At 43.5% G+C, this 26143-nt stretch overlaps 1 protein-coding gene across 1 annotated transcript in view; it reads left to right on the forward strand.

The window, feature by feature from the left end:
- Megf10 (multiple EGF like domains 10) overlaps positions 1 to 26143 on the forward strand; it is a 149523-nt gene that overhangs the window by 95241 nt on the left and 28139 nt on the right. Inside the window, exons 7-13 of the mRNA XM_013349584.2 lie at positions 268 to 388; positions 3986 to 4122; positions 9015 to 9227; positions 15478 to 15652; positions 17036 to 17156; positions 17927 to 18090; positions 20213 to 20315. Of these exons, the coding sequence (XP_013205038.2) occupies positions 268 to 388; positions 3986 to 4122; positions 9015 to 9227; positions 15478 to 15652; positions 17036 to 17156; positions 17927 to 18090; positions 20213 to 20315 (1034 nt within the window). The remainder of the gene's footprint in view (positions 1 to 267; positions 389 to 3985; positions 4123 to 9014; positions 9228 to 15477; positions 15653 to 17035; positions 17157 to 17926; positions 18091 to 20212; positions 20316 to 26143) is intronic.

A 26143-nucleotide genomic window follows, 5' to 3' on the forward strand; every position in this document is an offset into this window, starting at 1 on the left:
GGGGGGAGAGAGAGAGAGAGAGAGAGAGAGAGAGAGAGAGAGAGAGAGAGAGAGAGCTCAAACCCAAAGAAGGACCCAAAGAAGGATCTAATGGTGCATCTAGATGCTTCCAGCTAATGTGATTAGTGTTCTGAATGCAGATTATGTTAATAATTATCAAATGAGGACAGGCTGTATATTTTAGGGTTCTGGATGATGTGTCTGTGAATCTGAGGATCATGTGCTTAGATAAATAGCAGGGTCTTGTGTTTCACTTAAACCCCTCAGTTGTGAAGATCTTTGTCCCCCTGGCAAACATGGGCTACAGTGTGAGCAGAGATGTCCCTGCCAAAATGGAGGTGTGTGCCATCACGTAACTGGAGAGTGCTCTTGCCCTTCTGGCTGGATGGTAAGTGTCCCTTCCACCCCCAATAATCACACATTCCAGAACGGACAAGCGAATGTCCTCTGGAGACTTTAGCACAAAAGACAGTAGCAACAGTGGCTATAATTCCTACACTGAAATAAGTAGCCACTTGAAAACAAATCCTTCAGATCAGAGAAGCCAGAGGTAACTTCACCTACCCTTGTCCATGAGTGTATTAAGAACTCCCGTGGAAGTAAGAAGGACATGGGCTCTGCATTTCCCCCAGGAGAAAAAGAAACAGAAATCTGATCTCACACATAACCATAGCAACTGGTAAATGCTGAAATTATCCAATAAATGCCTCCATGATTGCTACTGTCTGTGTCAACATCCATCTTAGCAGGGTAAATGTCACATGAAGGTACTAGGCTGTTAGAAAAGTCTGAAGAAACACTGAAGGAAATCAAGCCGACCGAGAATTGTAGAACTTGATGCGATTGTGAGAATAAGCCAGGCTTACAAAGCTTCCCATACTTTGACCAGAACGCTTCTGCTTTATGTAATAATTCTATAGGCTTATTGCTATATAGGATGCAGTGTTAAAGCATTACTAAATACACAGGTGAAGCCAGGAAAGAGTGTTAGTTCTTGTTTCTCTGAGTTGGTTTAAATCTGTCTGCTTAAAGAAAACAGTATCTTTCAAGAGCAGATTACACTACCTTGTCTGCCCAGGACCCCACACTGCCTTGTCTGCCCAGGACCTCTTCTTGAACATTTTCTTTATTGTCAGTGGTGACGTCTTTATTGTCAGAGCCACTAAGACCCTTTTCTTCTTATTCTGATTTGTTTCTCCAAAACTTTGACTCACTGGACTGCCCACCTCTGTGCCTTGCCCTTTTTGGTCCTCCACTTCTTCAATGGCCATCTCTCCCACTTGTCTTTCTAAAGGACTCTTCCTGATCCTTCTCGTCCACTGCAGCGTTCCTCGGGTTTTAGTCTTATCCCCCTCCCTCTCACATAAACACTCTCTGGGAACGTCACTCAGACATGTTAGCAGTCACCTGCCACTTTCCCAAGATTTTTATCTTACCTTCCCTGAGTCCTAATGTGACACAATTACCTGTTAGTTACTCCAACCTTGGTAATCTGTGGTCACAATGTCACCTACCTTGTGGGGGTAGAATTACTCTTTAGTGTCAGCAAGGAACATAGGTATGGGCCTTATGACTGACATAAGGGAGAACTTTTAATCCAGGGCCCTGGGGAAAACATACAATGAATTGATCAGGCCCATGGTGAAGGCCAGAAATTGGTCAAAGTCTGATTCTAAAAGCAAAGTGTGGGAGCTAGATAAGGAATGGAATTGGGGGTGCAGTCTTTTGTTGAGGGCCTGAGGATGGAAGGATCACGGGGGTAGTTCCAGCATGCCCAGCAAAGCAAATGTTAGGAAACTAACCTACCATCTGCCTCTCAGCCCCTTGGATCTGAGTGCAAGCCAACATCTATTAGAAGCCAAAGTAGAAATGTCAGATTATCTTTGACTCCTTTTGTTCTCTCAACCCCTATATCAGCCTTCTGCCAACAACGGCCCTTGCTTTGTGGTGAGGAAAGAGTCTTGTTGAAGTGACAGGGTCCAGGGAGCCCCAAGATCTCTGAGTTAAGAACTGCAGGCGTTTCACTTTGAGGTCACCTCATCTTGAGGCTGAAACATTCCCTCGTCACCTGGAGGTCACGATATGGGAAGGTGGAAGCCACAGCCTGGGACTATGAGTTCAGGAGGCAGACAGATGGATCCACTCTGTGGGTTCCCTGGAACCTGCCCTCAACCACTTCCTCTAGGCCACAACAGATGTTTCTTAATAGAAGCTTCCAGACACATTTTCCTCTGTGGGTAACTGAATACCCAACTTAAATTTCTCCATTGCAACATCTTATTTGTATTGTTATTTTAGATGTTTCCAAAGGTGAACTGGCATTTCTGTCACACACACACACACACGCACGCACGCACGCACGCACGCACGCACGCACGCATCTCAGCCAACCATGTTTCCACTGCTTGCTTACACTAGACTTTATTCATAGACAATATCTTAAGAGCATTCCTGAAAATTATGAGGGACCATGATAGGTCATTAGAATTAGACCCTGAGAAAGTGAGAACTTTGGTTAGCTGTTAGCTGCCCCTCAGTCCATCATTCTTTCAGTAATGTTATTATATTCCGCTAAGTGCAATAGGATGTCCTAACACGGAGTGATTAGAGCTATTTTTGTATCTGCTCTTCTCATCACCCATGAGCAAGGCAGGCAAATGCCGCTTATCATTGAATCTCAGTGCTTAGCGCAATGCCTGGCGTGTGGATGATTCTCGGTTAAGCACCAATCTGAATCATCTCTCAAAGGCTTTTATGGCTCCAAGAGCCTGTGGAAGATTCTTTCCTGTTGGTGGATAGTTTGAAACCACCAGAGGAGACTTAATTAGCTCACCAACTGCCTTTGTGGGTAGCCAGTAGTTAGGGAAAATGTATTTCTTACGCTATCCAGAATAAACCATCTGGTGTTCTTAGCTAAGCTCCAATTTCAGAGTACTCACAGTCTATCGAGAGAGAGAGAGAGAGAGAGAGAGAGAGAGAGAGAGAGAGAGAGAGAGAGAGAGAGAGAGAACAATGAAAAACATTAGGGAAATCCCGTTATGTGGGGAATGCTGTTTGCACTAATTATGACTCCAATAAATATTCTAGTGATTATAACTCCAATAAATCAGAAACGGTAAGCCCAAGGTTCATAGCTAAGTGAAGCAGGAAACAGTGGGGTGTTCACTGATATACTGAGATCTTGGATCCACGTCTTAACTTTCATCCTCCCAGGATTAGAATATACATGCTTGTGCTTGCTAAGGACAGCTCCTAGGGTGAGAAGAAATGTCCTAGTGACTTGTTGGGTTCTCTTCAGCGAATGAGTCTGCCTTCTTGAACCTTCATTGAACCTTCTTGAAAATGTGTCTTTCCTTCTGGAACCAAGGTTAATTCCTGTAGAAGTCTTTCTTAGGGCATGCTATTGCTAACTCAAATACTAACAGTTTCAACCTAATGCTCTATTACATCATTTGGTTAGTTATTTATTTATTTATTTATTTATCTAATTTATTTTACATACCAACCTCAGTTTCCACTCTCTCCTCTGCTACATCTTACGAAAAGAAGCCAGAAATAGTAGGTAGCCTTTGGGTTTTCTGTGGGAATCAGATGTTGCTACTTACGTAGCGGATTCTCAGTGAGTATTGCTGATGTAAGGTGCGTGTAAGCCACAGGGAAGAACGCCTAGGAGTATTTACATAATAATTTTATGTAACTCCACATTAGGCTTCAGTTTTTATTATGAAAATTTCTTAGGACCACTATCCTGCTGTCTCTGACTGCATCCTGAGATTTGGGCTTATCAGGTCAATAATTCAGTCTGAAATTCCACATATTTTAAAGATGATAAACCTTTTGTGTTCTAAAATGCCCTTAATCTAATTTTCTCACAGCCCTGTTCCACAAATCCCTCCCTCCCTTTCTGTTGTCCCTGTTTTCTTCCTCTGCCTTCCACGGTTCTGGCTGGTGGCCCATCTAATTTTCCAAGTCTCTTTGAATTCAGGGCACAGTGTGTGGTCAGCCCTGCCCTGAGGGTCGCTTTGGAAAGAATTGTTCCCAAGAATGCCAGTGCCACAATGGAGGAACGTGTGACGCTGCCACAGGCCAATGTCACTGCAGCCCAGGATACACTGGGGAACGGTAAGGACACACTTGAGTTTCTGTGATTCTTAGTAATGAGTTAGAGGACAGTTTGGAGAGTCTAAGGAGCATGCTCAGTAAGATGCATATGTAACTACTATATAATATTCCAGAAGCATCCCATAAAGTCTAAAGGTGTTCAAAGAACTCTATCCTTGTTGCATGCATAGAAACTGAGTCACAAAATAACAAAAACTGAATTGTAGGAAATTAGAGAAAAACAGGAAGGAAGTCAATAAAAGGACAACAGAGCCTGTGATGAATGTGTTGTTCTGAAACGTTGAGTACTTAGGACTTTACATTTTCATTATTTTTAGATGGGTTTGGGGCATGGCAGAATAATGAGAAAAGGGACGAGGCCCTGGACAGATTGGTTTTCAAACAGGACATGCCTTTGGAACATAGACGAAATACAGTCTCTTTCTCAGAATGGCCTTAAGAATGCTTTTTATTTCCAAAATTTTGCTCTAATTTGATGACTTTTGATTAGATACTATATGCTTCTCCACCTCTCCAGGAACTGTCTGGATTTTCTTATTAAATGCATTTCCTAAATAGTTTATAAATTAAAATAACTTCCCTTTCAGTCTCTAACTGGGTATTTTCTTGAGAAAGGAAAACTCACTTTCACATTTCTGCTTCCTTACTCTTTGTCTTGCCAGTTTTGATATTAATTTATTCAAGCAAACCTTGGGATTGTTGAGTTTTGCTACTATAGTATCCATCACTAAAGATGAGTCATCTTTAAATGATTAGCTTGTTTCTAATGATTGTTTCCTTACTGGACAGATTGGGAGCTCTGAGTTGATTTTGACTAGCAGGAGGTCAATGTGACAAGTCCAGGCTTATTCTGCTTTATTGAAATTACCTTCAAATAATTTTTTTGTCTGCAATTTCTGGTTGCTACCTCACACAGTATCACCTCCTCGGTCCTTCATTTTCTTAAGGTCTTTTGTTAGAAGTGTCCACTTAATTTGATTAAAAGCCGTTTTGTTGTGTACTTAGTGTTTTAATGTAGGAACTACCAATATCTCAATGATATGGTCTGCAATATAGAACTGGGCTACCCTTGTGGTTTTGTTACCCACGGCCTAGTTCTCAGCTGTGCTTTGGATAGATGAAGTCATTATATGATTGATTAACGGGATCAGAGAAAGAGGAGAGGCACAAAACCAAGCAGAATCCTAAGTGATTATTTCTATAATGTTTTAAGCTCTAGAGACACTTCAGTGCAAAATTTCACTTAGAGATTTAACTTTAAAAGCAACAGAAAAACATCACACCTACCAGACCAGCGAGCTTCTGCTCAGCTGACTAGGAACACAGGGGAAGAGAATAATACCTCATTTTCAAGTAAACTTTTGAAACTCAAAGGCAAGGGGAAAAACTAAAGCGGGGTGGGGCGTTTGATCTTCTACCCATGCTTCTGTGAAGTCATCAGTGATGACGCACGGTTACTTTTCTCACTGCTCTCCTAGTCTCTGTTTTAAGTCATTACCATACACAATCCAGGGGATGACAGGAAGCACATTTTTCTCTATGAGAGGACACAGTGAGTGGCTGACTATGGGGCCGTTTGTGGCGGGAGGTGGGGAGGAGACCCGAGGGTGGGGATCATAAGTGTCCCTTCCCTTGTCTTGAGATGTCAGTGCGCCCAGAACACTGTGATTTAGCAGGGCCGCTCCACAGTGGTTGCCACCACAGGCAGCTGCCAGCAAATATAGCCAGGATGTGGGGACGCCAGCCACTCTACCACAGGGAGACAAATGGTTCACCCTGCAGCCTACCAGGACCGCACAAAGGGTGACAAAGAAGAGGCTTTGAGGTTTGTGGAAAGATCCAAAGGGTGCTGCGGTCAGAAGATGCAGTACAGGGAAGTTGGTATCTTCACAGAGTTCTGCTTGAAGATGCCTTACAAGGTGTTAATGGTGTGTCGCAGACTTTCTCCGTGGCATTTGATGATAGGACACAAACATGCCTGCAAAGCATGATTAGTGAGTGTTCATGACTCAGTAATGGAGTCTGTTATTGTGAACCCCAAGACAGCCCTGCCAGACCTGTGTTCTGTACGACTCTGAGAGTGAAGAAAGACCAGGGCAACGGCACAAAGTCGGGGGCTGCAGCTCAGCATTGGAGGAGCACAACACTGGTCTTCAACGAAGGGGGCTTCTCTCCTCTCTGTGACTGTGGAAAAATTGGCACCTCCAAAGTGCCTTTGGCTTTCCCCCAGGCCAGCAGCTTCAGATGCTACTGAGGCGGGCTGCTGACCCCTGGTGTCCAGGTCTGATGGAGAATGAGAGTCCTTCACACCGAAGCACAACTTGGCTCAGCTCTTCTGGTCACTCTGGGAACTGACGTGCTCCACAGGACAAGGAGCTGCCAACCCCACTTACTTCCTCGTCCTTAAATTTACAGTCCAATGCAAAGTAGTGATCAGAATGACATCCGTAAGGATGTGCCCCTTTAATTAGTGTTTTATCAGTTTCTATCTACTTAATGATTGTTTTTTCCATAATTCTAGAACATTACTAGAAATTTCTTCTTCTTTTTTTGTTTGTTTTTTGTTTTTCAAGACAGGATTTCTCTGTGTAACAGTCCTGGCTATCCTGTAACTCACTTTGTAGAACAGGCCGGCCTTGAACTTACTGAGATTCACGTGCCTCTGCCTCCCAAGTGCAGGGATTAAAGGCATGAGCCACCCAACTCTCTGTTCTCTTTCTTGAGAAAATGTATCGCTGATTCCTGATATAGCCTTTCTTGTTTCTTGTGGGATCACGAAAGCAATTCGAAGGGCATGAAAGGGAAATGGTCTTAAGCTAGAGACCAACTGGAAGGGCATTACCACTCCGTGATGTTTATTTAAGGTAGATAATGTTCTGTATACGTGCATTGAATTATCACACTCTACCTTATACATTTGCACACATTTAAAGAGCAATGGAAAAAAAAAAAAAACCATGGGCAAAGTCTCTACTAGAAAGCTGCCCGCCCCACTGTTTGGGTTTGGCAGGTAGAAATGCATACTTCTTACTGACAGGAAGGGGCAGCACTAAGAGAAGAAGCAGCTCCCACAGTGACGGCCTGGACAGCAAATCCAAGTGTATGTGTTCTGAATGTACACTAGAAACTGCTGGATGTCTAATTAAAGGCTAGAAAGGTAAATACAGGCCAAGGGCAACTATTGTACCTTTTGCTTTGCGAGAGAAAGAAAACACTGCCAAGACACAATGAGGCCCCACACTCTGGTTCTCTGTGATGCTGTCCACATAACTTTCTGAGACATCCGACTTCCAACAACCTTTACAGCTTATTGAAATAAACCACATTAAAATTAACTCAAGGTCCAGCCTTTTCCTAACTAATATTTATGTATTTACTGTGTGTGTTGGGTATGGGGTGGGGTGTGGAACCTGTGTGGGGTCAGAGAGCAGCATGTGGAAAACAGCTCATCTTTCAGTCACATGGCTTCTGGGATCCAACTCAGGCCACTGAGTATCTTTATACCCTGTGTCATCCCACCAGCCCAAAATTTAGCAATTGTTTTGTTTATAAATTCACAAAAGAGGGCGAGAAAGTGGTATTTTTAATGTTTCTTCCATTGACATTGAATTGCAAGGACATCCCTTCAGACATATTGAGAAGCTTTCTTGCCTGCTATTAGCAAAAGCTTAGATTAGGTCCAATCTCTGTACCTTATGAAGTCTTTCCTTAAAGTGTACGCTTTAAAGGGAAAAAAATCAGATGACTTGGTTTACTAAAGCACCTTGAAGGTTAAAAATATTGAGGACCTTTATAAAACAAATACTCTGGTCTAGAAATAGCCATATGCGTTCAAATGTAACTCTAAAGTCTACATATGAATTTTTTTTGAAGTATTCACTTGACTGCTCCAGAATTTCTTTAGTGGTTAAGCAGTTAGAGATGGCAGCTGACAAGCGCACTTGGAGATGGTCAAACCTACTCCTAGGAGGGCCTTTCCCTTTCCTCCATCATACTTAATGCACGCTAGAGCTAGAGTCAGCCAGCAAAATATCAGCAGGCTCCCAAGGCTCGCCCTCTATACTTAGAATCCCAGTGTTGGCGTTCACCACACCCTATCATTATGCCAAGCCCGGTGGAAAGTCTGTTTCTCTTGGAACTGTTTTTCTGCCGTTGCTCTTTTGTATGCCTTGCTGCTTGTGTTGTTCACATCTGGAGAATGCGATACTGACCTGCTGTTTCTTTTTATTGGAGTCTGGCATGACTGGGAAGCCACATTAGAGGTGGCTGTTGAGATAGTGCTCCCTACCGAGGTAAGCACTCCTCCAGGTGTGTGATGTTATCTCTGTCTTCTTTGCTGAGTGCTCCTCGTCACCTCACATCACCAGAAAGAGATTTGGCTATCCCCAGTAACTACCCATGCTTTCCACAGAGCAGTGATTAGTCTTTAGTCCTCCAGCATCAGCTTCTTACCTCGTCCAACTTACCAAAGCATCTCTCCCCTCCACGCCATTTCTCTTTTGTTCAAAAGACACTAAGGTGAAATTTTTGGTTGGTTTTTCTCCCTTGCCATCTTTCCCAACAGAGGACAATATCAAAAAAAAAAAAAAGAAAGAAAGAAAGATAAAATAAAATAAAATAAATTGTTAGAAAACCCAAAGCCTTCTTATAACCTACAAACTGGGATGCAGGACATTTGATGTCGGAAGCTCAGAATTCCTTGAGTCTTTTGTTTGTATTTAGTTCCCCCTTTTACACATTTATGGCTGCTAATGCTCTTATCCAGAGTGATCTATCTCTTGACTTTTCTGCCTATCATGGAACAAACATGACATACTAGGGGCTCAAAAAGCATTTCAACTTGTGCATGGTCAGGCCCCTTTGAACCAACTATTGGCCTCTTGTCTGAGTAGGTGTCAGGACGAATGTCCTGTCGGGACCTATGGAGCTGGCTGTGCGGAGCCCTGCAGGTGTGTTAACGGAGGGAAGTGCTATCACGTGAGTGGAGCATGTCTGTGTGAAGCAGGCTTCACGGGGGAGCTCTGTGAGGCACGCCTGTGTCCCGAAGGGCTGTACGGCATCAAATGTGACAAGCGGTGCCCCTGCCACCTGGACAACACTCACAGGTGAGTGAGTGCCAGCTGCCCCTGGGAAAGCATTGTCTATTAAAGCTCTAACTTGAGTGTCCAGAGCTTGGCAAGAATGGCCTCTCATCGACAGAAATCATCAAGTTGAAGGACATTTTGTTTTTCACCTAGTGACTGAAAGCCCCTGTTGGAAGGGCTAAGGTTATTGGTTGGTGGTGGGTATTGGGTTATTTTATCTATGCATGGGGACTGGTAAAATGATTCTGCTGAGATGAACAGAACGTTTCCTTAAGTGAAGGATTGTGTGACATTCCCAGAGAAGCAAAGAGACCGTGGAGGGACAGGGGTTAAACCAAGGGCTGGATGTGGAAACACCACGCTTACTGCAGGGTCTTTTACTTGAGAGCACAGCTGGGGAAGGAAGGAAAGGCTGCAGAGAGGAAGTGGGCTTCACATGTGGCTGTCACATGTGGCATAACTTTACAACTGATTGCTCTGACCAAAAAAAAAAAAAAAAAAAAATAGCTCACAGGGGTCTTTCAGCTCAAAAATCTCTCCAAAAATCTAGGAACAGGAAACCACACTCCTGTCCGCCCTGCTGTGTCTTGTTTGTCCCTGAAAAGTATCTTCCCACCTATTCTTTCCCTCTCTCCTTCTCCACAGACCAGACACATGTAACTTAGAATTCCCCGCCTGTTTGTAGACTTCTGGAAAAGGTAAACTGGACAAGAATGTAGCGCAGTACCCAACAGTTCAGATGCTAGGAGAAAGACTTCTGTTTGCATTCAGGGCAGATGGGACTCCATTTGTACTCAGCCACATCAAATCCCAAACACATGAGAGCTAAAGGAAAACAAAGGTGTGTGATTGGTTGATTCTTTAAGCCATTGTTATGAACACAAGAAAAATGCATTTTGTATTATAGTGTGTGTGTGTGTGTGTGTGTGTGTGTGTGTATGTGTGTAAGAATCCAAGTGAATCACATATTTTTGTATGGTCAACTTTGGGTTTCTTAAATTGGAACATATTGTTATATTGTAGATGAAACATTTAGATAGTAAGTATGCAAAGATTTATTTTCAACTTTCTGATATGTAAGAAGTTGGCTCTATTAAACGCAAATCATGAGTGTGGCTTCCTCTACAGTAGGGCAAGCCTCACTTGGCACCATCACCAGCAGACTGCTTTGTTATATATGGATACAACTGAAACCAAATAAAGCAGAAAACCTGCATGAAAGTAGACCTCCCTTCTGAGAGAACTAGAGAAGCATGGAGACTTTGTTTTGGTGGAACTGGGCATCTAGATGCAGGCAGAAGGTCCGTCCCCCGCATCATAGGACTGTGGAGCTTTTGACATAGGCTCCATCAGACTAAATGTATATACTCCAATAAAGAAGTAGATGCAGTTGTTTGATAATTAAATAGATCAAAACAATACCTAAACGACATGTATCAAAAATTCAGAAGATTTAGAAACAATTCAAATGCCCTTAGTCATGAGAACTATTTTAAAAGATTAGCTTTTCCAAATTTCTATTAAAGCTAGTTAAATGTGGATTACATGAATCTATCATGTTGGCTACACAGCAGGAGCCATCTGTTAATTCTTATCTCTTGAGCATCCGTGTAAAATGCAGGGCCCTTTCAAGAGAAAAAGGGCTTAGAATCATTGCTTTAATTGAAAGCCTAATTCGCTTTCCTCTCATCTAATAAAGCAAGTACAAATTTGTCGTTATATATAATTCATGCAATAAACTTATCCAAAGCTTTCTGTGTAATTAATCATACATACAATGCAATGTAAATTTCTAGTGTACATGATGTCTAGGTTCTGCGCATGTCCACACTGACCTATGAGAGCGGCACACTTGAGGAGGGGTGGGGATAGGCTAGCATTAGTCACATCACAACAACCAAACATATGATGCCAAATTGAGCAGCCGTAGTAGCCCATGACTTTCTACTGTGTAGGTTAGGTTCATCCTGGGGGGTCTTGTCTGCTGTTCTCTGTAGGGACACCTGGCAGATCCATTGGAAGCTGACTGGTTCTGGAAATCCTCACTCCGTGTCTGGCATTTGGCTAGATGACAAGAGTGAATAGGCACATGGAGTCTCCAGAAGGATAGCCTGGGTTCATTTTAGCCAGCTGACTTCTAAAGGCAACAATAGCCAGGGCAGGCTCTAACATCTAAATATGTTTAAGCATTTGGTTATGTCATGTTGCCAATATTCATCTTTAAGATAAAGCAACACTCACAAGAGAGCCCAGGTTCAATAAACTATTTTATTTTATTTTATTGTTTTGAGACAAGATCTCATTGTATATCCCTGGTTGACTTGAAACTTGCTATGTAGACCTGACTGTCCTTGTAAACTCATTGGCCTCCACTTCTTTAGGAGAGGCATTCCCCAAGTGTAGCCATTTTATTTTGTAATCCATCATTTAGTTGAGATTTATTTAAATATACTTACTGGTAATATTAATATATAAATATTATTGAACTCAAAGACATTTTTGCTGACCTAGACTTTCAGGTGGAAAACTTTTATAGTGGAAATGATTTAGAGCAAGAAGATAGAATGAGTTTACTTAGACTGCACATGGCATATGTCTACTAGTCCTTGTTAATAAGGACAGTCAGTAGCCGTTAGCAAACACTATTGCCTGAGTTGGCAAACCCCACCTGTTCTAATTTGTTTTCCTGATGCTGTGATAAAGAGCACAGCTAAAAGCAACTTGGGGAGGAAGAAGTTTGTTTCAGCTTCCACTTCCAAATAACAGTCTGTCCCCGAGGAATGTCAGGGTAGAAATCCAAGCATGAACCTTGAGCAGAAATGTTGAGGAAAGGATGCTTACGGGCTCCATCTCTTCATGCTTACCTAACCCTGTTATATAGTCCATACCCACTTGCCTAGGGATGGTGCCACCCACAGTGGGCTGCTCCATTCCATATCAGTCATCGATCAAGAAAAGCCCTCACAAGCCTAGCCAATCCGATTGAGTGAACTCTTAATTGAGATTCCCTCTTCCCTGGTGACTCTAGGTGGCATCAAGTGCACAGTCAAAACCAGCCAGGAGACCACCCGATTGTCATTGCATTTGAGTGCAGATCTCATAGAAGGAAAAAATAAATAAAAGAAAGCTCAATAACTCATGATGGTTTAATAAATATGTCTTTTGGGGCTTGAACCCAGGACCTCACACATGCTAGGAAGTACTTTATTACTGATACAGCCCCAGCTCTTTTTATAGTTTTTTATCTTGAGACAGAGCCTCACAAAATGCCTAGGCTGACCTTGAATTTACGGCATGGTCCAAATAATCCTTCAACTGACAATCCTCCTGTCCCAGCCTCCTGAATAGCTGAGGTCACAGGCCCATGTCACGAGCCTCAGCCAGTATTATGTACCATTGGACTCCTGTTACAAGTTAGCTATTAAATTGAAGAAATCCTTTTTAAAAGTAGCTTTAATTATGTGCATATATAAAATGACAATTATTTCCATATGTGCAAAATTATATTTTTCATGTGTAAAGCAATTTGTTCTTTTGACAGAAAACAGGCACGAAGTAACACCCTTCCACCTCCAATCTTCCATATGTTGGTCTCATTATCCGTTAACTGCGTGAGTGAGAGCCCATTGAGTTCCCTCAAACAGCTGAGGTGTCCTACCCCTAATTACAAGTTGCAGAATGCTAATCCTGGTGTCAATCATTGTGAGAACCAGTGCATTGGACTGCCATTCACTGGAGTCCCTTCAATATCTTTTTCTCTGTTGGCCCCCCAAGTTCACATTCATATATTTTCTTCAGCATTCATGCCTATATCATAAATAACGTTTCTGATTTTTAATTGTAAGCCATTTTCTTCCAAAGCGTGTCCTTTCCTTTATAGCAGATTAAGATAAAGTAAAATATTTTATTTCCTTTTGCTTTTCTCAAATTTAAGGTTTTACTCAAATAAATTTGCCTGGTTTTCACAGTCTTGCTGACTTTGTATCACAGCATTAAATCCTAAATTTTAGCAATTCCTTTTCGCATTGAGTCTCTCCCGAGGGCTTTCAACAAACTTCCTTTTCTCTCTATTTCAAAACACACTGACAAGGCTGTGTTGAAGTCTGATTCTGCCACTACTACATATGTGAACCTCTGAATAAGCTTTACCCGTTCCAGGACTCAGTTTCCTCATTTATGAAATGGGACCATGCCTGCCACTTTAGGTGGCCATGGGCACTGAGATAAAGAATGCATGTAGGTAGTTTAGCAGGAGGCTGGCACCAGGTCAGTGCCTTGTAAATGCCATTGTTAGTGTCTGCCTTCACCTAAGTGAACCTCACAGGTATTGGAGGCCATTCCCTCTAAGACTAACACATTTGAAACAAAGTTTAGGGGAAGCCCTGCCTTTGGACACAGGTACTTGTGCCATGCCTCAGAGATGCGAGGGAGAAGCAGGGATGATATGAGATCCAGATCTGAAGGTGGCGATGTCGTTTTCATCAATTCACCCTGCAGTCTTTGCTGTGAGCCTACTATGTGCAGGGGATGGGCAGCACATGTGATTTAACTCCTGTCCTCCTAGATCTCGTGGTGTGATGGGAAAAGAAGGTGTGGGGGCAAATAAGTGAAGGCTGCAGACCGACAGGTGAGCCAAGGAAAGGGAAGGGAACTTGGGAGACCTACTTCAGTCTTACTGGGTGGAGAAGACGTCTAGGAAGAGAGGGCTGTTTCAGCGGAGACTGAGGACAAGATGGACAGAGAGACAGGTGGAAAAAGGAAGGTGTCTCTTAGGACGTTGGAGCAGCCCCATGGAAGTTCTTGAAGGACAGAAGTCTGGATGCTTTTGCAAGCTGAAAGACATGCCGTGTGGCTGAGCATAGAGATGAAGAGAGAACCATATGGCAGGCCTTTCGCCGTTGGGTTGGAGCACGTGCAGAAATGGCAATGGCCAATGCCGAGGCTTCATGATTGTCTTAGGGTGACTCTATCTCTGACTTCATGAGGACACACTAGTTAAGCCTATTGTCCTGGGGTAAGTTTTAACATTTCCCTCTCTACTCTTAAGAAGTCCTGGCTTAGGTAATAAATAGTACAATCACGTCAGCATATTAGACAGTATGGGTTTTATCCCAAGTGTTGTTTAGCGGGAAACCTTTGACAGGCTTTAAGGAGGAGCTGTGGTGTGATTGATGCTTTAGGTGACGAGGCATGTGTAGTACAGGTAGGAAGGCTGTTTAGTTCAGATGGTAAGATATAGAACAATATAGGGGGATATGGCTACTCATATATAGTTTTGAGTTGGCATGGTTAAGTGTTAAGTGCTAGTAACAGTTAGAGATGGGAGATGAGGCTGAAGGAGAGACCAAGAGCGATTCTCTGCCCTCATCAGCGACCTTTCTTCTTACAGTAGATGGGAAGTAACACAGAGAGCCCCAACTGGACGGTGTGCGGAGTGAGAGACTTGGGTGCACTCAGTCCCGAGGGCAATGTTTCATCCAATTCCTACCCTCCAGGCTCAAGGAGCTGTGCAGAACAGGAGAAGGAGAGTGGAAGAGCCAGCGGCGATGGAGGACTCCTTAAAAAGAGCATTTAGCAAATTTCTAGATGGAAATGAGATCTTGTCATTTGCCCTATTTAAGGAGAGGGTTTGGGCTTCGTGGGGACAGGAGGCAATCTCCACACAGTTTTTCTATGGTCAGCCGAGTTTGATCGTCAAGGTTTTCCTGTGCCGAGGAGCACACGTTTTAAGCCAGCATGGCACAGAGGGCCTTATTGTGCCCGCTCACTTGCATGAACATCTTAGCACAGCTGATGTGTCCATTTGCTGTGGGGCAACAGCTGGCTGCCTGGCCTGTCAATGTGGCTACTGTTCCAGGTGGCAGCTGCTGCTGTACCACCAGGTAGATGGGTTGGGGGGAGAGGCTTGTTGGCAAGGTCGCTGCTTTTGGAATTCCTTGGCTATTACACAGTGGACTTGTGTCTCATGGTGCTGCCTTCTTATTGAGTTAGTGCTTCCAGTTCAAGACAATTAAAAAGACTTTTAGACAAAAGGATATGGTTATTGTAGCTACTTGGCTAGGGCACAATGCTGATTCAATTCACTAGCTCTGTAGTAACACTCAAGCATCAATTAAATGCACCACCAAATGTAGCACCATAAGAATTAAGTTTAAATCATGTTCATGGAATTACCTGCACATTTAGTGATTATTGAGAAAGCAACATTTGCACATGGCTGAAGTGTCATGTTTACCCAGAATGACTTGTTCCTTTCATCTGTGTCTCTCAGCTGTCATCCCATGTCTGGAGAGTGTGGCTGCAAGCCGGGCTGGTCTGGCCTCTACTGTAATGAGACATGCTCTCCTGGATTCTATGGGGAAACTTGCCAACAGATCTGCAGCTGCCAGAATGGGGCTGACTGTGACAGCGTGACGGGAAGGTGCGCCTGCGCCCCTGGATTCAAAGTGAGTACCTTGGCCTCTGGAGGCAGGACAGGGATGCGCAGTGTGGAACAAACACATCAGCAGCACCATTTATGGGAGCTGCCATGAAACAGAGTGAATGTGACTGAACCATTCAAAGCATCCATGAGAGAAGAACTGTTTGAGATTAGTAACTTTAACATCCCATTGATGATTGAGAATACTAATAAAACCACCAAGATGTCATTAATGTTTGCTGTTAGAACTCATCAGGAAGTATGGCCCATTATAAGTACTCCTTATGTAATTGTCTTATTGTGAGCTATAGACAACAGAGAGATATTTTTTCCATGTGGTTATTGTTAGCTATTATTTTCTTTCTTTTTTCCATTGTGCAATAGCCCAGGCTGTCCTGGACCTAGCTCTGTAGACCAAGCTGACCTCGAACTCACTGAGATTTGCCAGCCTCTGCCTCCCGAGTGCTGGAATTAAAGGCGTGTACCACCATCGCCCAGCCTAGTTATTATTTATACCAGATTCTGTTTTAACTCCTCAAAATTTAAAGACACAGCCTGCATCAGTTCTGATTCATGATACATTCACACGCTATATATGCACAAAGTCCTTAAGTCCCTTTGAAAGTGTAGAGTTTACAAATGTACCTGCACAAGGGAGCAGAATTGTGCCTGTGGTCTCCAGAACTTTCTTAGCTATTGAAAAGGGGACGTGGTGGCTGTGCTTTCTTTCATCCCATTGTAAAGATAGTGTTGAACTCTGGAGAATGTTGATGGTCGTTCCAGGGTACATCACATAGAAAGAGTGGACCCTAAAGTCGTAGAGCAGAGAGAACCTTCCCAGAGATTTCTGATTAGAATCACAATCCTTTGGCTGACCCCTGAATTAACTTTCTCTTAAAAGTCTTTTGAGTTTTTGAAAAGTGCTGCCCCCAGTCACCTTTGGTAGCTCAGTTCTGTGTTTAATGCCTACTGCTGGGTAAACTGAACCATACCACTGGCTGAGTATCGTTTTAATTCAACCATTTACAATATTGCATATTATATGAGGAGGCCCACGGAGCATTTAGAAATGATGTGCAGCTTGTGTTATATTTTTGTTGATAATAACTTTACAGTTATCATTTATTTTTATATGTCTACTTGTATAACCAAGGGAGAAAGGTTTGTTCTGTTACAAAGATAAATCTGAAGAAGTCAGCAGGCTTTTGGCGTGTCCTACTTAATATTTTATCATAATCATGGACTAGCCAGTGTTGCACTTGAATATGTACAATTTGTATAAGAAAAAGCATTGAGTGTTAAAACGAGAGAGAAAGCCCAATTAGCAACGCCGCAGTGTATTTTCGTTTGTGCTGGCATGGTTTCGGTTGGAAAAAGTAGCCGCATTTTGCTGTTTGTGCTCATCTAGGGAATTAACTGCTCTACCCCGTGTCCTCTGGGAAGCTATGGGATAAACTGTTCCTCTCGCTGTCGCTGTAAAAACGATGCTGTCTGTTCTCCTGTGGATGGCTCTTGTATCTGTAAGACAGGTAAGAGTATAGGTGTCTGAATCTTTTGTAGATCCTGGTTCTGTTGCCTCCTAGAGTCACTGGAAGGACACACGATTGATGGCTCTAGCTCCAAATCCACTAAACTCAGTGTGACCTCATCCTCCCTCATCCTTCCTGAGGCCAGGAAAGAAACTCATATTTGGTCATCTCTGAAGCTGCTGCCAGCTTTCAGGGTCTGAATCCATGACTTTGGGGAGGTAAACAAGCAGGCATGTCTGTGCCCCCAAATGGCCTGACTTGGAGGCATGACAGGAAATGCAGCCAGCACAGATTGTATGTGTGGCCCGGACTGTGTCCTCCATGGATGCAGCCAGGATTTTGGTAACCCATTTTTATTATGGATAATGGTTACTGCTTCAAAGATGGGGCTATTCTTCCAAGAACAAACCTTCTACTTCCTCCCATAGAAATAAACAAAGCTTATCATTCTACCCAACCACCACAGCCCATTAAAGGTGACCTCACTCCACCATCCCGTCCCAGTAGCCCAGGGGTGCGTCTCAGTGTTAGCATCCCTGACCGATCACAGGGCACAGTTGGCTGCTTGCTTCCTTGGGGGTTCCTTTTCATTTCTGGTGGAGGCCTTTTGTGGCAGAGCCAAAACTGTCTGCCACTGCTGCGACCGGGGCTGGGCAGCACTGTTAGGCATCTCCAAGATGTCTCTAAAGGGAGACGTGGCTTGGAAGAGCTCAGCAAAGCTCCCGGTCCTCCTTTGTCTCCTCACACGCTCTGTCGTTCTTGTCACGCAGGCTGGCACGGGGTAGACTGTTCCATCAGCTGCCCCAGCGGCACTTGGGGCTTTGGCTGTAACTTAACATGTCAATGCCTCAACGGGGGTGCCTGCAACACCCTGGATGGGACCTGCACCTGTGCGCCTGGATGGCGAGGGAAGAAATGTGAACTTCCCTGCCAGGTATGTGGGCTCTGGGTGGCCACGCCCGGACGACTATGCAGGAGGGTTGATTTCTTTGCCCACTTTGTTGTTTGTTTGTTTTTCCTGACTGGAGGTGAATGAGTGTGACCCAGTCTTCAATAACTGTTACATGAGTGGAAGTGGGCAGAGGCTTGGAAAGGCATGGAGTAGAAATCAGTTAGGCAGGCTTTAAAGAATGCTTCCTTCTTTCCTTTCACCCCCATGCTGCTTTCCCAGCCCCCCCCCCACTCCAGCATTTTCCATTCCTTATCCACTCATCTCTGGGGTGCAGCCAGGCAGCAGCATTGGTCAAACACCCAGTGTATGCCTGTCAACTCTCCACGTATTCTGTTCCCATTATAATGGAAATCTGCAGGCTTTGGGCTGGGAAGTGACAGGGGGCTGAAAAGGGGGCGGTGGCTGGTGTCACAGAAATGCGCATTGAAGTGATGAAAGGAGGTTTGGAAACAGCCTCGGTTGATGTAAATATTTCTGGAGGCCCAGAAGTCTCCGCAGTACTTACTCCCTTCCCTTGACCTAATTTGGAGACATGCATCATTGGAAACTCTCCTCTGTAGGTGCTGCAGACTAGCTGGGGGTGAAATGGGAAGGGGGTTCTATAGTGACCTGGTGCTTGCTTTCCAAAGCCCTTGACTGCTTTCTTTCCCTGCTTATGCCATGATTTCTTTTGGAGCCATCAAGCCTTCTATCAAGAGTAGTAGGTTCTCTCCCCAGGACATTATCAGATAACAATGGGATCCCCTAAATTGGGCCATTCCAGAGACAGGGCTTCCACAGGTCTCTCTTTCCTCCTCTGGGCATCCTTTTTGTTAAGTACAACCCATTTCCCAGCCAATAAAGGATTCCTGCCCTGCATTATTCTGTGTTCCCCAAGCCCCTAGGAGCTAAGCTATCTTTGCTGTGTCTCTTCAGACCAATGGACAGATTAACAAAGCTCCACTGGGCTGTTAGGTGGTCTTTACTTCTTCATTATAGACAAAGTGGAAACCCCTGTGCACGCTGACTATTGTTCTGCAGTAGATGTATTAGGGAAATCTGACGGTTCGGTCACATCTATTACAACAGAGCTAAATGCTGTGCAATCCTGTCAAACCCTAGTGGAGCCTAAGTAGTGGGTTAGCTGGTTACTAGACAAATGATTATGTCATCTAACACCCGCTGCCTGTTTCCATGTCCCCACCCTCAGTCACTGGGCTGTTTTCCTCAGTGTTTGGGTAACACAGAGAGGGTTGTGGTACCCTATACCAATTCCTAGGGTCTGGAGTCGAAAATAAGTTTTCCCTACCAATAAAAACTTTTTCATTCTTTTTCGTGAATAATTAATTGGTCATGCCCACCCACCAAGCGTCTCCTCTGCATTGGACCACTCAACAGTAGCATATACATATGGGGCAGATGAGGAGGCTGCCAATGGAATGCTTATTTACAGTCATGAATCATAACGTTCTGCACAGTTTAGACTTTTTCCTGGAAAGAAAGATAGTTATTAGAGAAAGTAACAATCGATTTTCAGTCTTCTTCATTATGTCATCTATTCCACTGACAACAGATTATGGAAATGAACTTAACTCAATTATATGTATATCACATATATAGCATCTATATATCCATACCTATGTACTTATCATCCATTTAATCTGTGTCTATCTAGCGTGTGTAAGTGTGTGTGTGTGTGTGTATGTTTGTACGTGTGCACGTGTATCTTTATTATGTGGACAAAGACCCCTCTTTCCTCTAAGGAAAGAGAATTATAGGGAGCACAACGCTGAACTATGTTGTAAGACTCATTAAAGACAAATGAACGTATTTTCAGGAGTGTGGTAAAGGGTTCTTTTAGTCAATTGCATGCTTATATTTATTGTATGTATACATGCATACAAGCTGACACAATTGGTTTCACCGTGCTCATCTTCTAATTATTGGATCAAACCTAAGTTAGCGTTGAGGGGATTTTCAAAAGCTACCCCGCAAGCTTGTGTTTTGCATCACGGGGAGAGGGGATGTGATGTCTGCTCCTAAGAAACGTGTCAGGGCCCTTGTGGTTTGTGTCACGGGAATATTTAGATTGTCATCGCTGGCTTTGATGTTCTCTTCCTTGCAGGATGGCACATACGGGCTAAACTGTGCTGAGCGCTGTGACTGCAGCCATGCAGATGGCTGCCATCCCACCACAGGCCACTGCCGCTGCCTCCCTGGATGGTCAGGTATGACCTTAAGGCCAGTGTTTGAAAGAAATAGCCAATGCTTTAGTATCTAGTGGTGTTGCTTCTTCCTTTCACACAGGTCATTTTCTTTCAGGAAAAAAATTAAAAAAATGCAAGTGAACACATTTTTGTCCATGAAATGTTATGTGTTAGGTGTGATTTATCAGTCACCAAGGGTAGTCAGTTTCATTGAGCTTAAATGTAAGATCCCATTGATAGAATGTAGGCCAGCAAGATTTCTTTGGAATATTTTGAGTGTTGAGAGAGAAAAAATTTTTAAAGAAGTCTCAAGACTATAATTAGAATCATCATAGAGATTAAACTATGAGCTATTCCTAATATGGTTCATATACAAATATTAAAGTCTTTCCCAGAAACAAAAGTTTAAGAACTTTTCCTTCCTTAAAAGTTTGAGTCATGATAAATTCATGTTATGATTGAGCACAAAATTTCTAACCATGGGGTAGAAACTCCTCTTTATTTATGTGGCTTTATGAATTCAGCTGGGAAGTTTATCCGGTGAGTAGTGATCCCAGAAGAAGAATGATATCTTTACTCATGATGTACAGGTTTGCTTGGGCATTTAGTACTGCCTTCAGAGTCTGTAAATCATGAGCAAGAACATCACTCTTCTGGCAGGAACACTTTACGTTCCCACCAGCAGCATCTGAGCGCGTCTGTATCCCCGGCACACATCCGTCTTTCTGGTGACATCCGTCTCAGTGGCTATGAAGTGGTACCTCTTGGAGGTTTTGCTTTGTGTTCCTCTGGTGACTGATGATGCTGGGGATCCATCACCTGTGCATTTATTGGCCACCTGTACATCTTCTTGGGAGGAATATATATTCATAGCCTTCATTAATTCTTAAACAGGTTCTTTTTCTTTATATCATTGAGTTCTAAGACCACATTATATAAATGTTCTTTACCAGATATGGTTTGCAAGCCCTTCTCCTCCATTTTCTTTTTTTTTCTCTCCTCCATTTTCTATTTTTTGCTCCCGCCATTTCCATAACCTTCTTTTCAGCAGAAGTTTTTATTTTGATAAAGCCTACCTTGTCCCAATTTTCAAATGTTGCTCCCTTGTGCTTTTGGTATCAGTTTTAAGAAATCATTGCCTAATGCAGGATTGCAGAGGTTTATTTCTATGTTGACTTCTAAAGTTTTTAAAACCTTTATAGTTAGGTTTTTGATTCGCATTGAGTTAATCTTTTATGCTATGATCAGGGGGTCAAACTTCATTCTATAATCAATGATCTCAGCACAGTTTTGAAGACTATTCTTTTTTTTTTTTTTTTTTGATTTTTCGAGACAGGGTTTCTCTGTAGCTTTTGGTTCCTGTCCTGGAACTAGCTCGTGTAGACCAGGCTGGCCTCGAACTCACAGAGATCCGCCTGCCTCTGCCTCCTGAGTGCTGGGATTAAAGGCGTGCGCCACCACCGCCCGGCCTTGAAGACTATTCTTTCTCCTACTGACTGTCTTAACTTCTGAGCCAAAGTCAATTTCCCATAGATGTAAAGCTTATGTCTGAATGTTCTAGTCAATTCCATTGGGCCATATGCTTGTCCTCATACTGGTACAATTCTTCCTTGATTACGGTGGCTGTGTAGGAGGTTTTAAACCAGGAGAAGGGGGAGAATTCCATCCTTGCTTCCTTTTATGGTTTTCTTGGTCATGCTGGATCCCTTGAATTTCCATGTGGCTTTTAGCATCTATATACCAGTCTCTGCAAATAAGCAAGATGGAAATTTAGTGGGGTTTAGCTGCTAGATTAATTTGGGGAGCACTGGCAACTTAGCTACATTAAGTCCAGATTCACAAACATGGCCTATCACCAGCAATCCCTCAGAGGGATCTGTTGCCCTCACCCCAGAATTTGCTGAGAGCTTCTTTGATTGTGGGTAAAAGAAAACAGGGATGGACTCTCACCTTGTCAGGCCAAGCTGGTACAATGACTTCATTTGCTGTCAGTAGGAGTGACCCATGGATTCAAGGCCTCCTCCCTGTAGTTCCCTCTTGACGTGTGAGCTTGATTTTATAGTACGAAAGTCCATCTTTGTATGTCCCTGTCACCTCTGCATCACGGATGTTGAAGCTTGATCATGTCAGGCATTAAATTTCATCTGTGATTTCACCAGGATTCCAGAGTTTTGCAAATGGATATTAAATTCTCAGTGACCTCAGTGAGGCAAAGGGGAACTTTCAATCTGGTAAAACAGATCAAGCCTAACAGAGGCCACACTACCTAATCTGGGCTCTGCTATACCAAACCTGCTCTGTCTTATAAATCCATGTAGAGTGGGAGGTGTCCCTGGACATACCAGTCACAGCTTGGGTGTCAACCTGCTCTGATGATTTAGAACCAGCCTGTGAAAGGGACACCCTCGGTCACATGAGAAAAGCAGGAGATGACTTGGCTTAAAGCCAGTCAGAAAATGTGTTCCTGGCATTCCACAGTCTGGGTCATGGGGTAAGACAAATTATCCCATCTGGCCTTAGACCTACCAGGCTCCTGCGGGAATGCGCTGGCTTTGCCCCACAATGTGATCCTGTAATCCCCTTCCCATCTGTGACCAGCCTGCTTCCTGCCTGATGTCTCTCTCTCTCTGTCTCTGTCTCTCCCTCTCCCTCCCCCCTCTTCCTCCCTCCCTCTCCCCTCCCCCCTCTGGCTGCCCTCTGTCTCTTTGCTTTGCAGCCTGTACATATGTCTCTGCTGCTCTCAAGCCAACCCAGTGGTTCCCCAATGCCTCATTTCTCTGTCTTCCATGGGCCTGGGTGTGTGAATAGTTGTCAGTCTCTGAACCTGCTGAGAGATTGTTCCTCCACACTCGTAGAACACATTTGACACAAACAAATGTGGGAAAAAAGACAGTTCCAGCAAATTTAAAAACAGATCATGTTTGGAACGGAGAGCTGGATTACTTTTTCTAAACAGAAAGAATAGATTCTGGGCAATATTTATACAGGACATCATTTCGTTGCCGGCCATGAACAGGCTCATATTTTTTTCACTGATAAGTTTGTTTTGAATAAGTTCCTTGTTAAGACTTCACAACAGGAAGAAGGCCTTGCTTCTCATTAAGGAACCAGCTTTTAGCCAAATCTTTACTATAAGCCCAGGGAACCATGAGAATCGGTCTCTTTTCTTCTCTGTTGCTGATATGCTCTAGGTGACATGTTAAGGATTACTTGCTGGAGAGGGTACAGTCTGATATAACAGAGGTGATTCCTCAGTGAACTGCAACATGGGGCTTAGGCTCTTCCCCTGGGCACAGTAAAAAAAAAAAAATAGCTACAAAGTGTTCAGCCAATGAGGACACAGGCAGAGGTGGCAGTGAGGGGAGGAGCACACTTAGACCCAGCAGCTGCCATCCCATCTTTAAAGAAAGTTGGGTTTCTGAACCTGGAGTCAACACCACTCAAAACTTCACGATGTTGACTCAGGTCTGTATCTTCCTAAGAAATGCTGAGATTTTTAAAACAGGGCTATAGTCCAGGGTCCTTGACCGGGGGAGGAGGGGAGCACATTGTCAGCTCAAGTGGCATGACTTCACTCAAATTTTATATATATATATATATATATATATATATACACACACACACACACACACACATAATAGCAATTAAATAAAAGGAGACTGTGAATCTGAGGCGGAGCAAGCAGGGATGGACATAATGAGGGGTTTGATGAAGAAAAGGGAAGAGGTGAAATGACATAATTACGATCTCAAATATTTTTTAAAAAAATTGAGAAAAATAGGTCTACAAATGTTAGTATGTTTTACCTAGGTGTAAAATGTCATACTGTGGCTAAGCAGTAGTGGTTCATGCTTATAATCCTGTACTCGGGAGGCAGAGGCAGGCAGATCTCTGTGAGTTCGAGGCCAGCCTGGTCTACAGAGTGAGTTCCAGGATAGCCAGAGATGTTACACAGAGAAACACTGTCTCAATAAACAGAAACAAACAAACAAACAAACAAAAATACCGTGAAAGTTAGCCAAAATCCAAAGTGCATTCACTATTGCAACCTCTCTTTCTAAGGTTAACGCACCATTTTTGCAAAGAAAGGATATGCACATTTACCATATGCAGATATTTAAAACCTTAATTTATTGACATTTCCAGCCAATAGATTGTCTTATCCGAAAGAAACAGACCTCGTTAAAAAATGGGGGGAAATGAAGTGCCATTGTCGCTGGAAGCACATATTATAAGTCTTTAGAATCTCTGGGACTTGTATACTCTGTCACAGCCTTGAGAATATCTAGGCAGTGTCTTGGGCTTTGTACACGTGCATACACACACTGCACACATTCATGTGAACTCACATACCACAAACGGTGTGTGTACCAACACATCCCACACAGTTATGAACTGAAACTGGCTTCTCAGAAGTGGTTGAGAAATTCCAGAAGAACTATAATTAGTTTTGCACAGATAGAGATGTATATGTGTGTGTGTGGTTTTCCAGTGTAGTAGTGGAGTAACGGCCTTTATAAAGAATTTCCTAAAAACGGCAGAAACAGGTTGGCGCTTCTTCCTCTCTGCTCTGGGATCAGTCAGCCAGAAACACCCATTCACTGAGCATCACAGCTAATCACCATTTAATTCCTGCTGTCTGAAAACACGTGCGCTCTGTGGCCTGGTTCCCAGCTCTGGCCAAGATCACTGTCACCTGGGAAGTCTTTCCACTTGTACATTCCCGGCCACCTTCTAACACCTACTGAAAGGAATGCGGAGGTGGCAGGGGTGGGGCAGAGAGGAGGAAGCCCTCACCAGTCCATGAAGCATTTTTTTTTTTTTTGGTACAAATTTTGAAAAGATTTGGAAATCTCTTGGCATGCTCTCCTTGGCATACGGGGTGAGCTGCATGTCCGCCAGGGGCAACTGTCTGGTAACTACCTGCGTGTCATCACTAGATCGTTCTTTCTGGCATTCAAAAAGTTACCCTAGTAGCCCAGACAGTGGTACTCTCCAGTTTGTTTAATGAAATCTTGTACATCTTATATCCTAATTATTGATGATAACGGCATCCAGGGACCATTTCTTAATAGAAGCCTCATTCCAGTGACCAAAGAAAAGAAAGAGAACACTCAACGATGTCTTTTTACTAGAACAAGAAAACTGAATACTGTCTTAGGGTTTCTGTGAAGAGACACCATGATCATGGTAACTCTTACAAAGGAAAACATTTAATCAGGTGCTAACAGTTCAGAGGTTTAGTCCATTATCTTCATGGTGGGGAAGTAGGGTAGTGTACAGGCAGACATGGTGCTGAATAAGGAGCTAATAGTCCTACATCTTGACTCACAGATAGCAGAGAGAGAGAGAGAGAGACAGAGACAGAGACAGAGACAACAGACAGACCCAGGCTTGGCTTGAGCATCTGAAACCTCAAAGCCCACCCTCAGCAACACACTTCCCCCAACAAGCCACACCTACTCCAACAAAGCCACACCTCCTAATAATGCCACTCCCTATAGGGGCTGTTTTCTTTCAAACCACCACAAATGCTAAACTGGCAGAAAAGGGGTTAGGATATCGCATCAGCCCTTGAGTCCCTTAGGAAAATGAATGGGATGAACAAGACATAATATAACAGGGAGATGGGAACAGCAGAATGGAATCAGAGTTAGGGTGCTCACCTGAGCCCAGCCAGGAATGGGGCACTTGGAAGGAGAACCCTGTGGTGTCTTGATGATAAGAGACCGGCTTCTCCATAGCCCCAGGAAGCAGAATTTGGCAGGCGTTCCATCCCACACACCCAGTGTGGCCAGTGGTGCAGATGAAAACTGCCTTCAGGGACCCCTCTATCCCAGCCCAGTATA

This window comes from Microtus ochrogaster, chromosome 18 (assembly GCF_000317375.1).
Source record: "Microtus ochrogaster isolate Prairie Vole_2 chromosome 18, MicOch1.0, whole genome shotgun sequence".
In the NCBI taxonomy this organism is placed as follows: Eukaryota; Metazoa; Chordata; class Mammalia; order Rodentia; family Cricetidae; genus Microtus; species Microtus ochrogaster.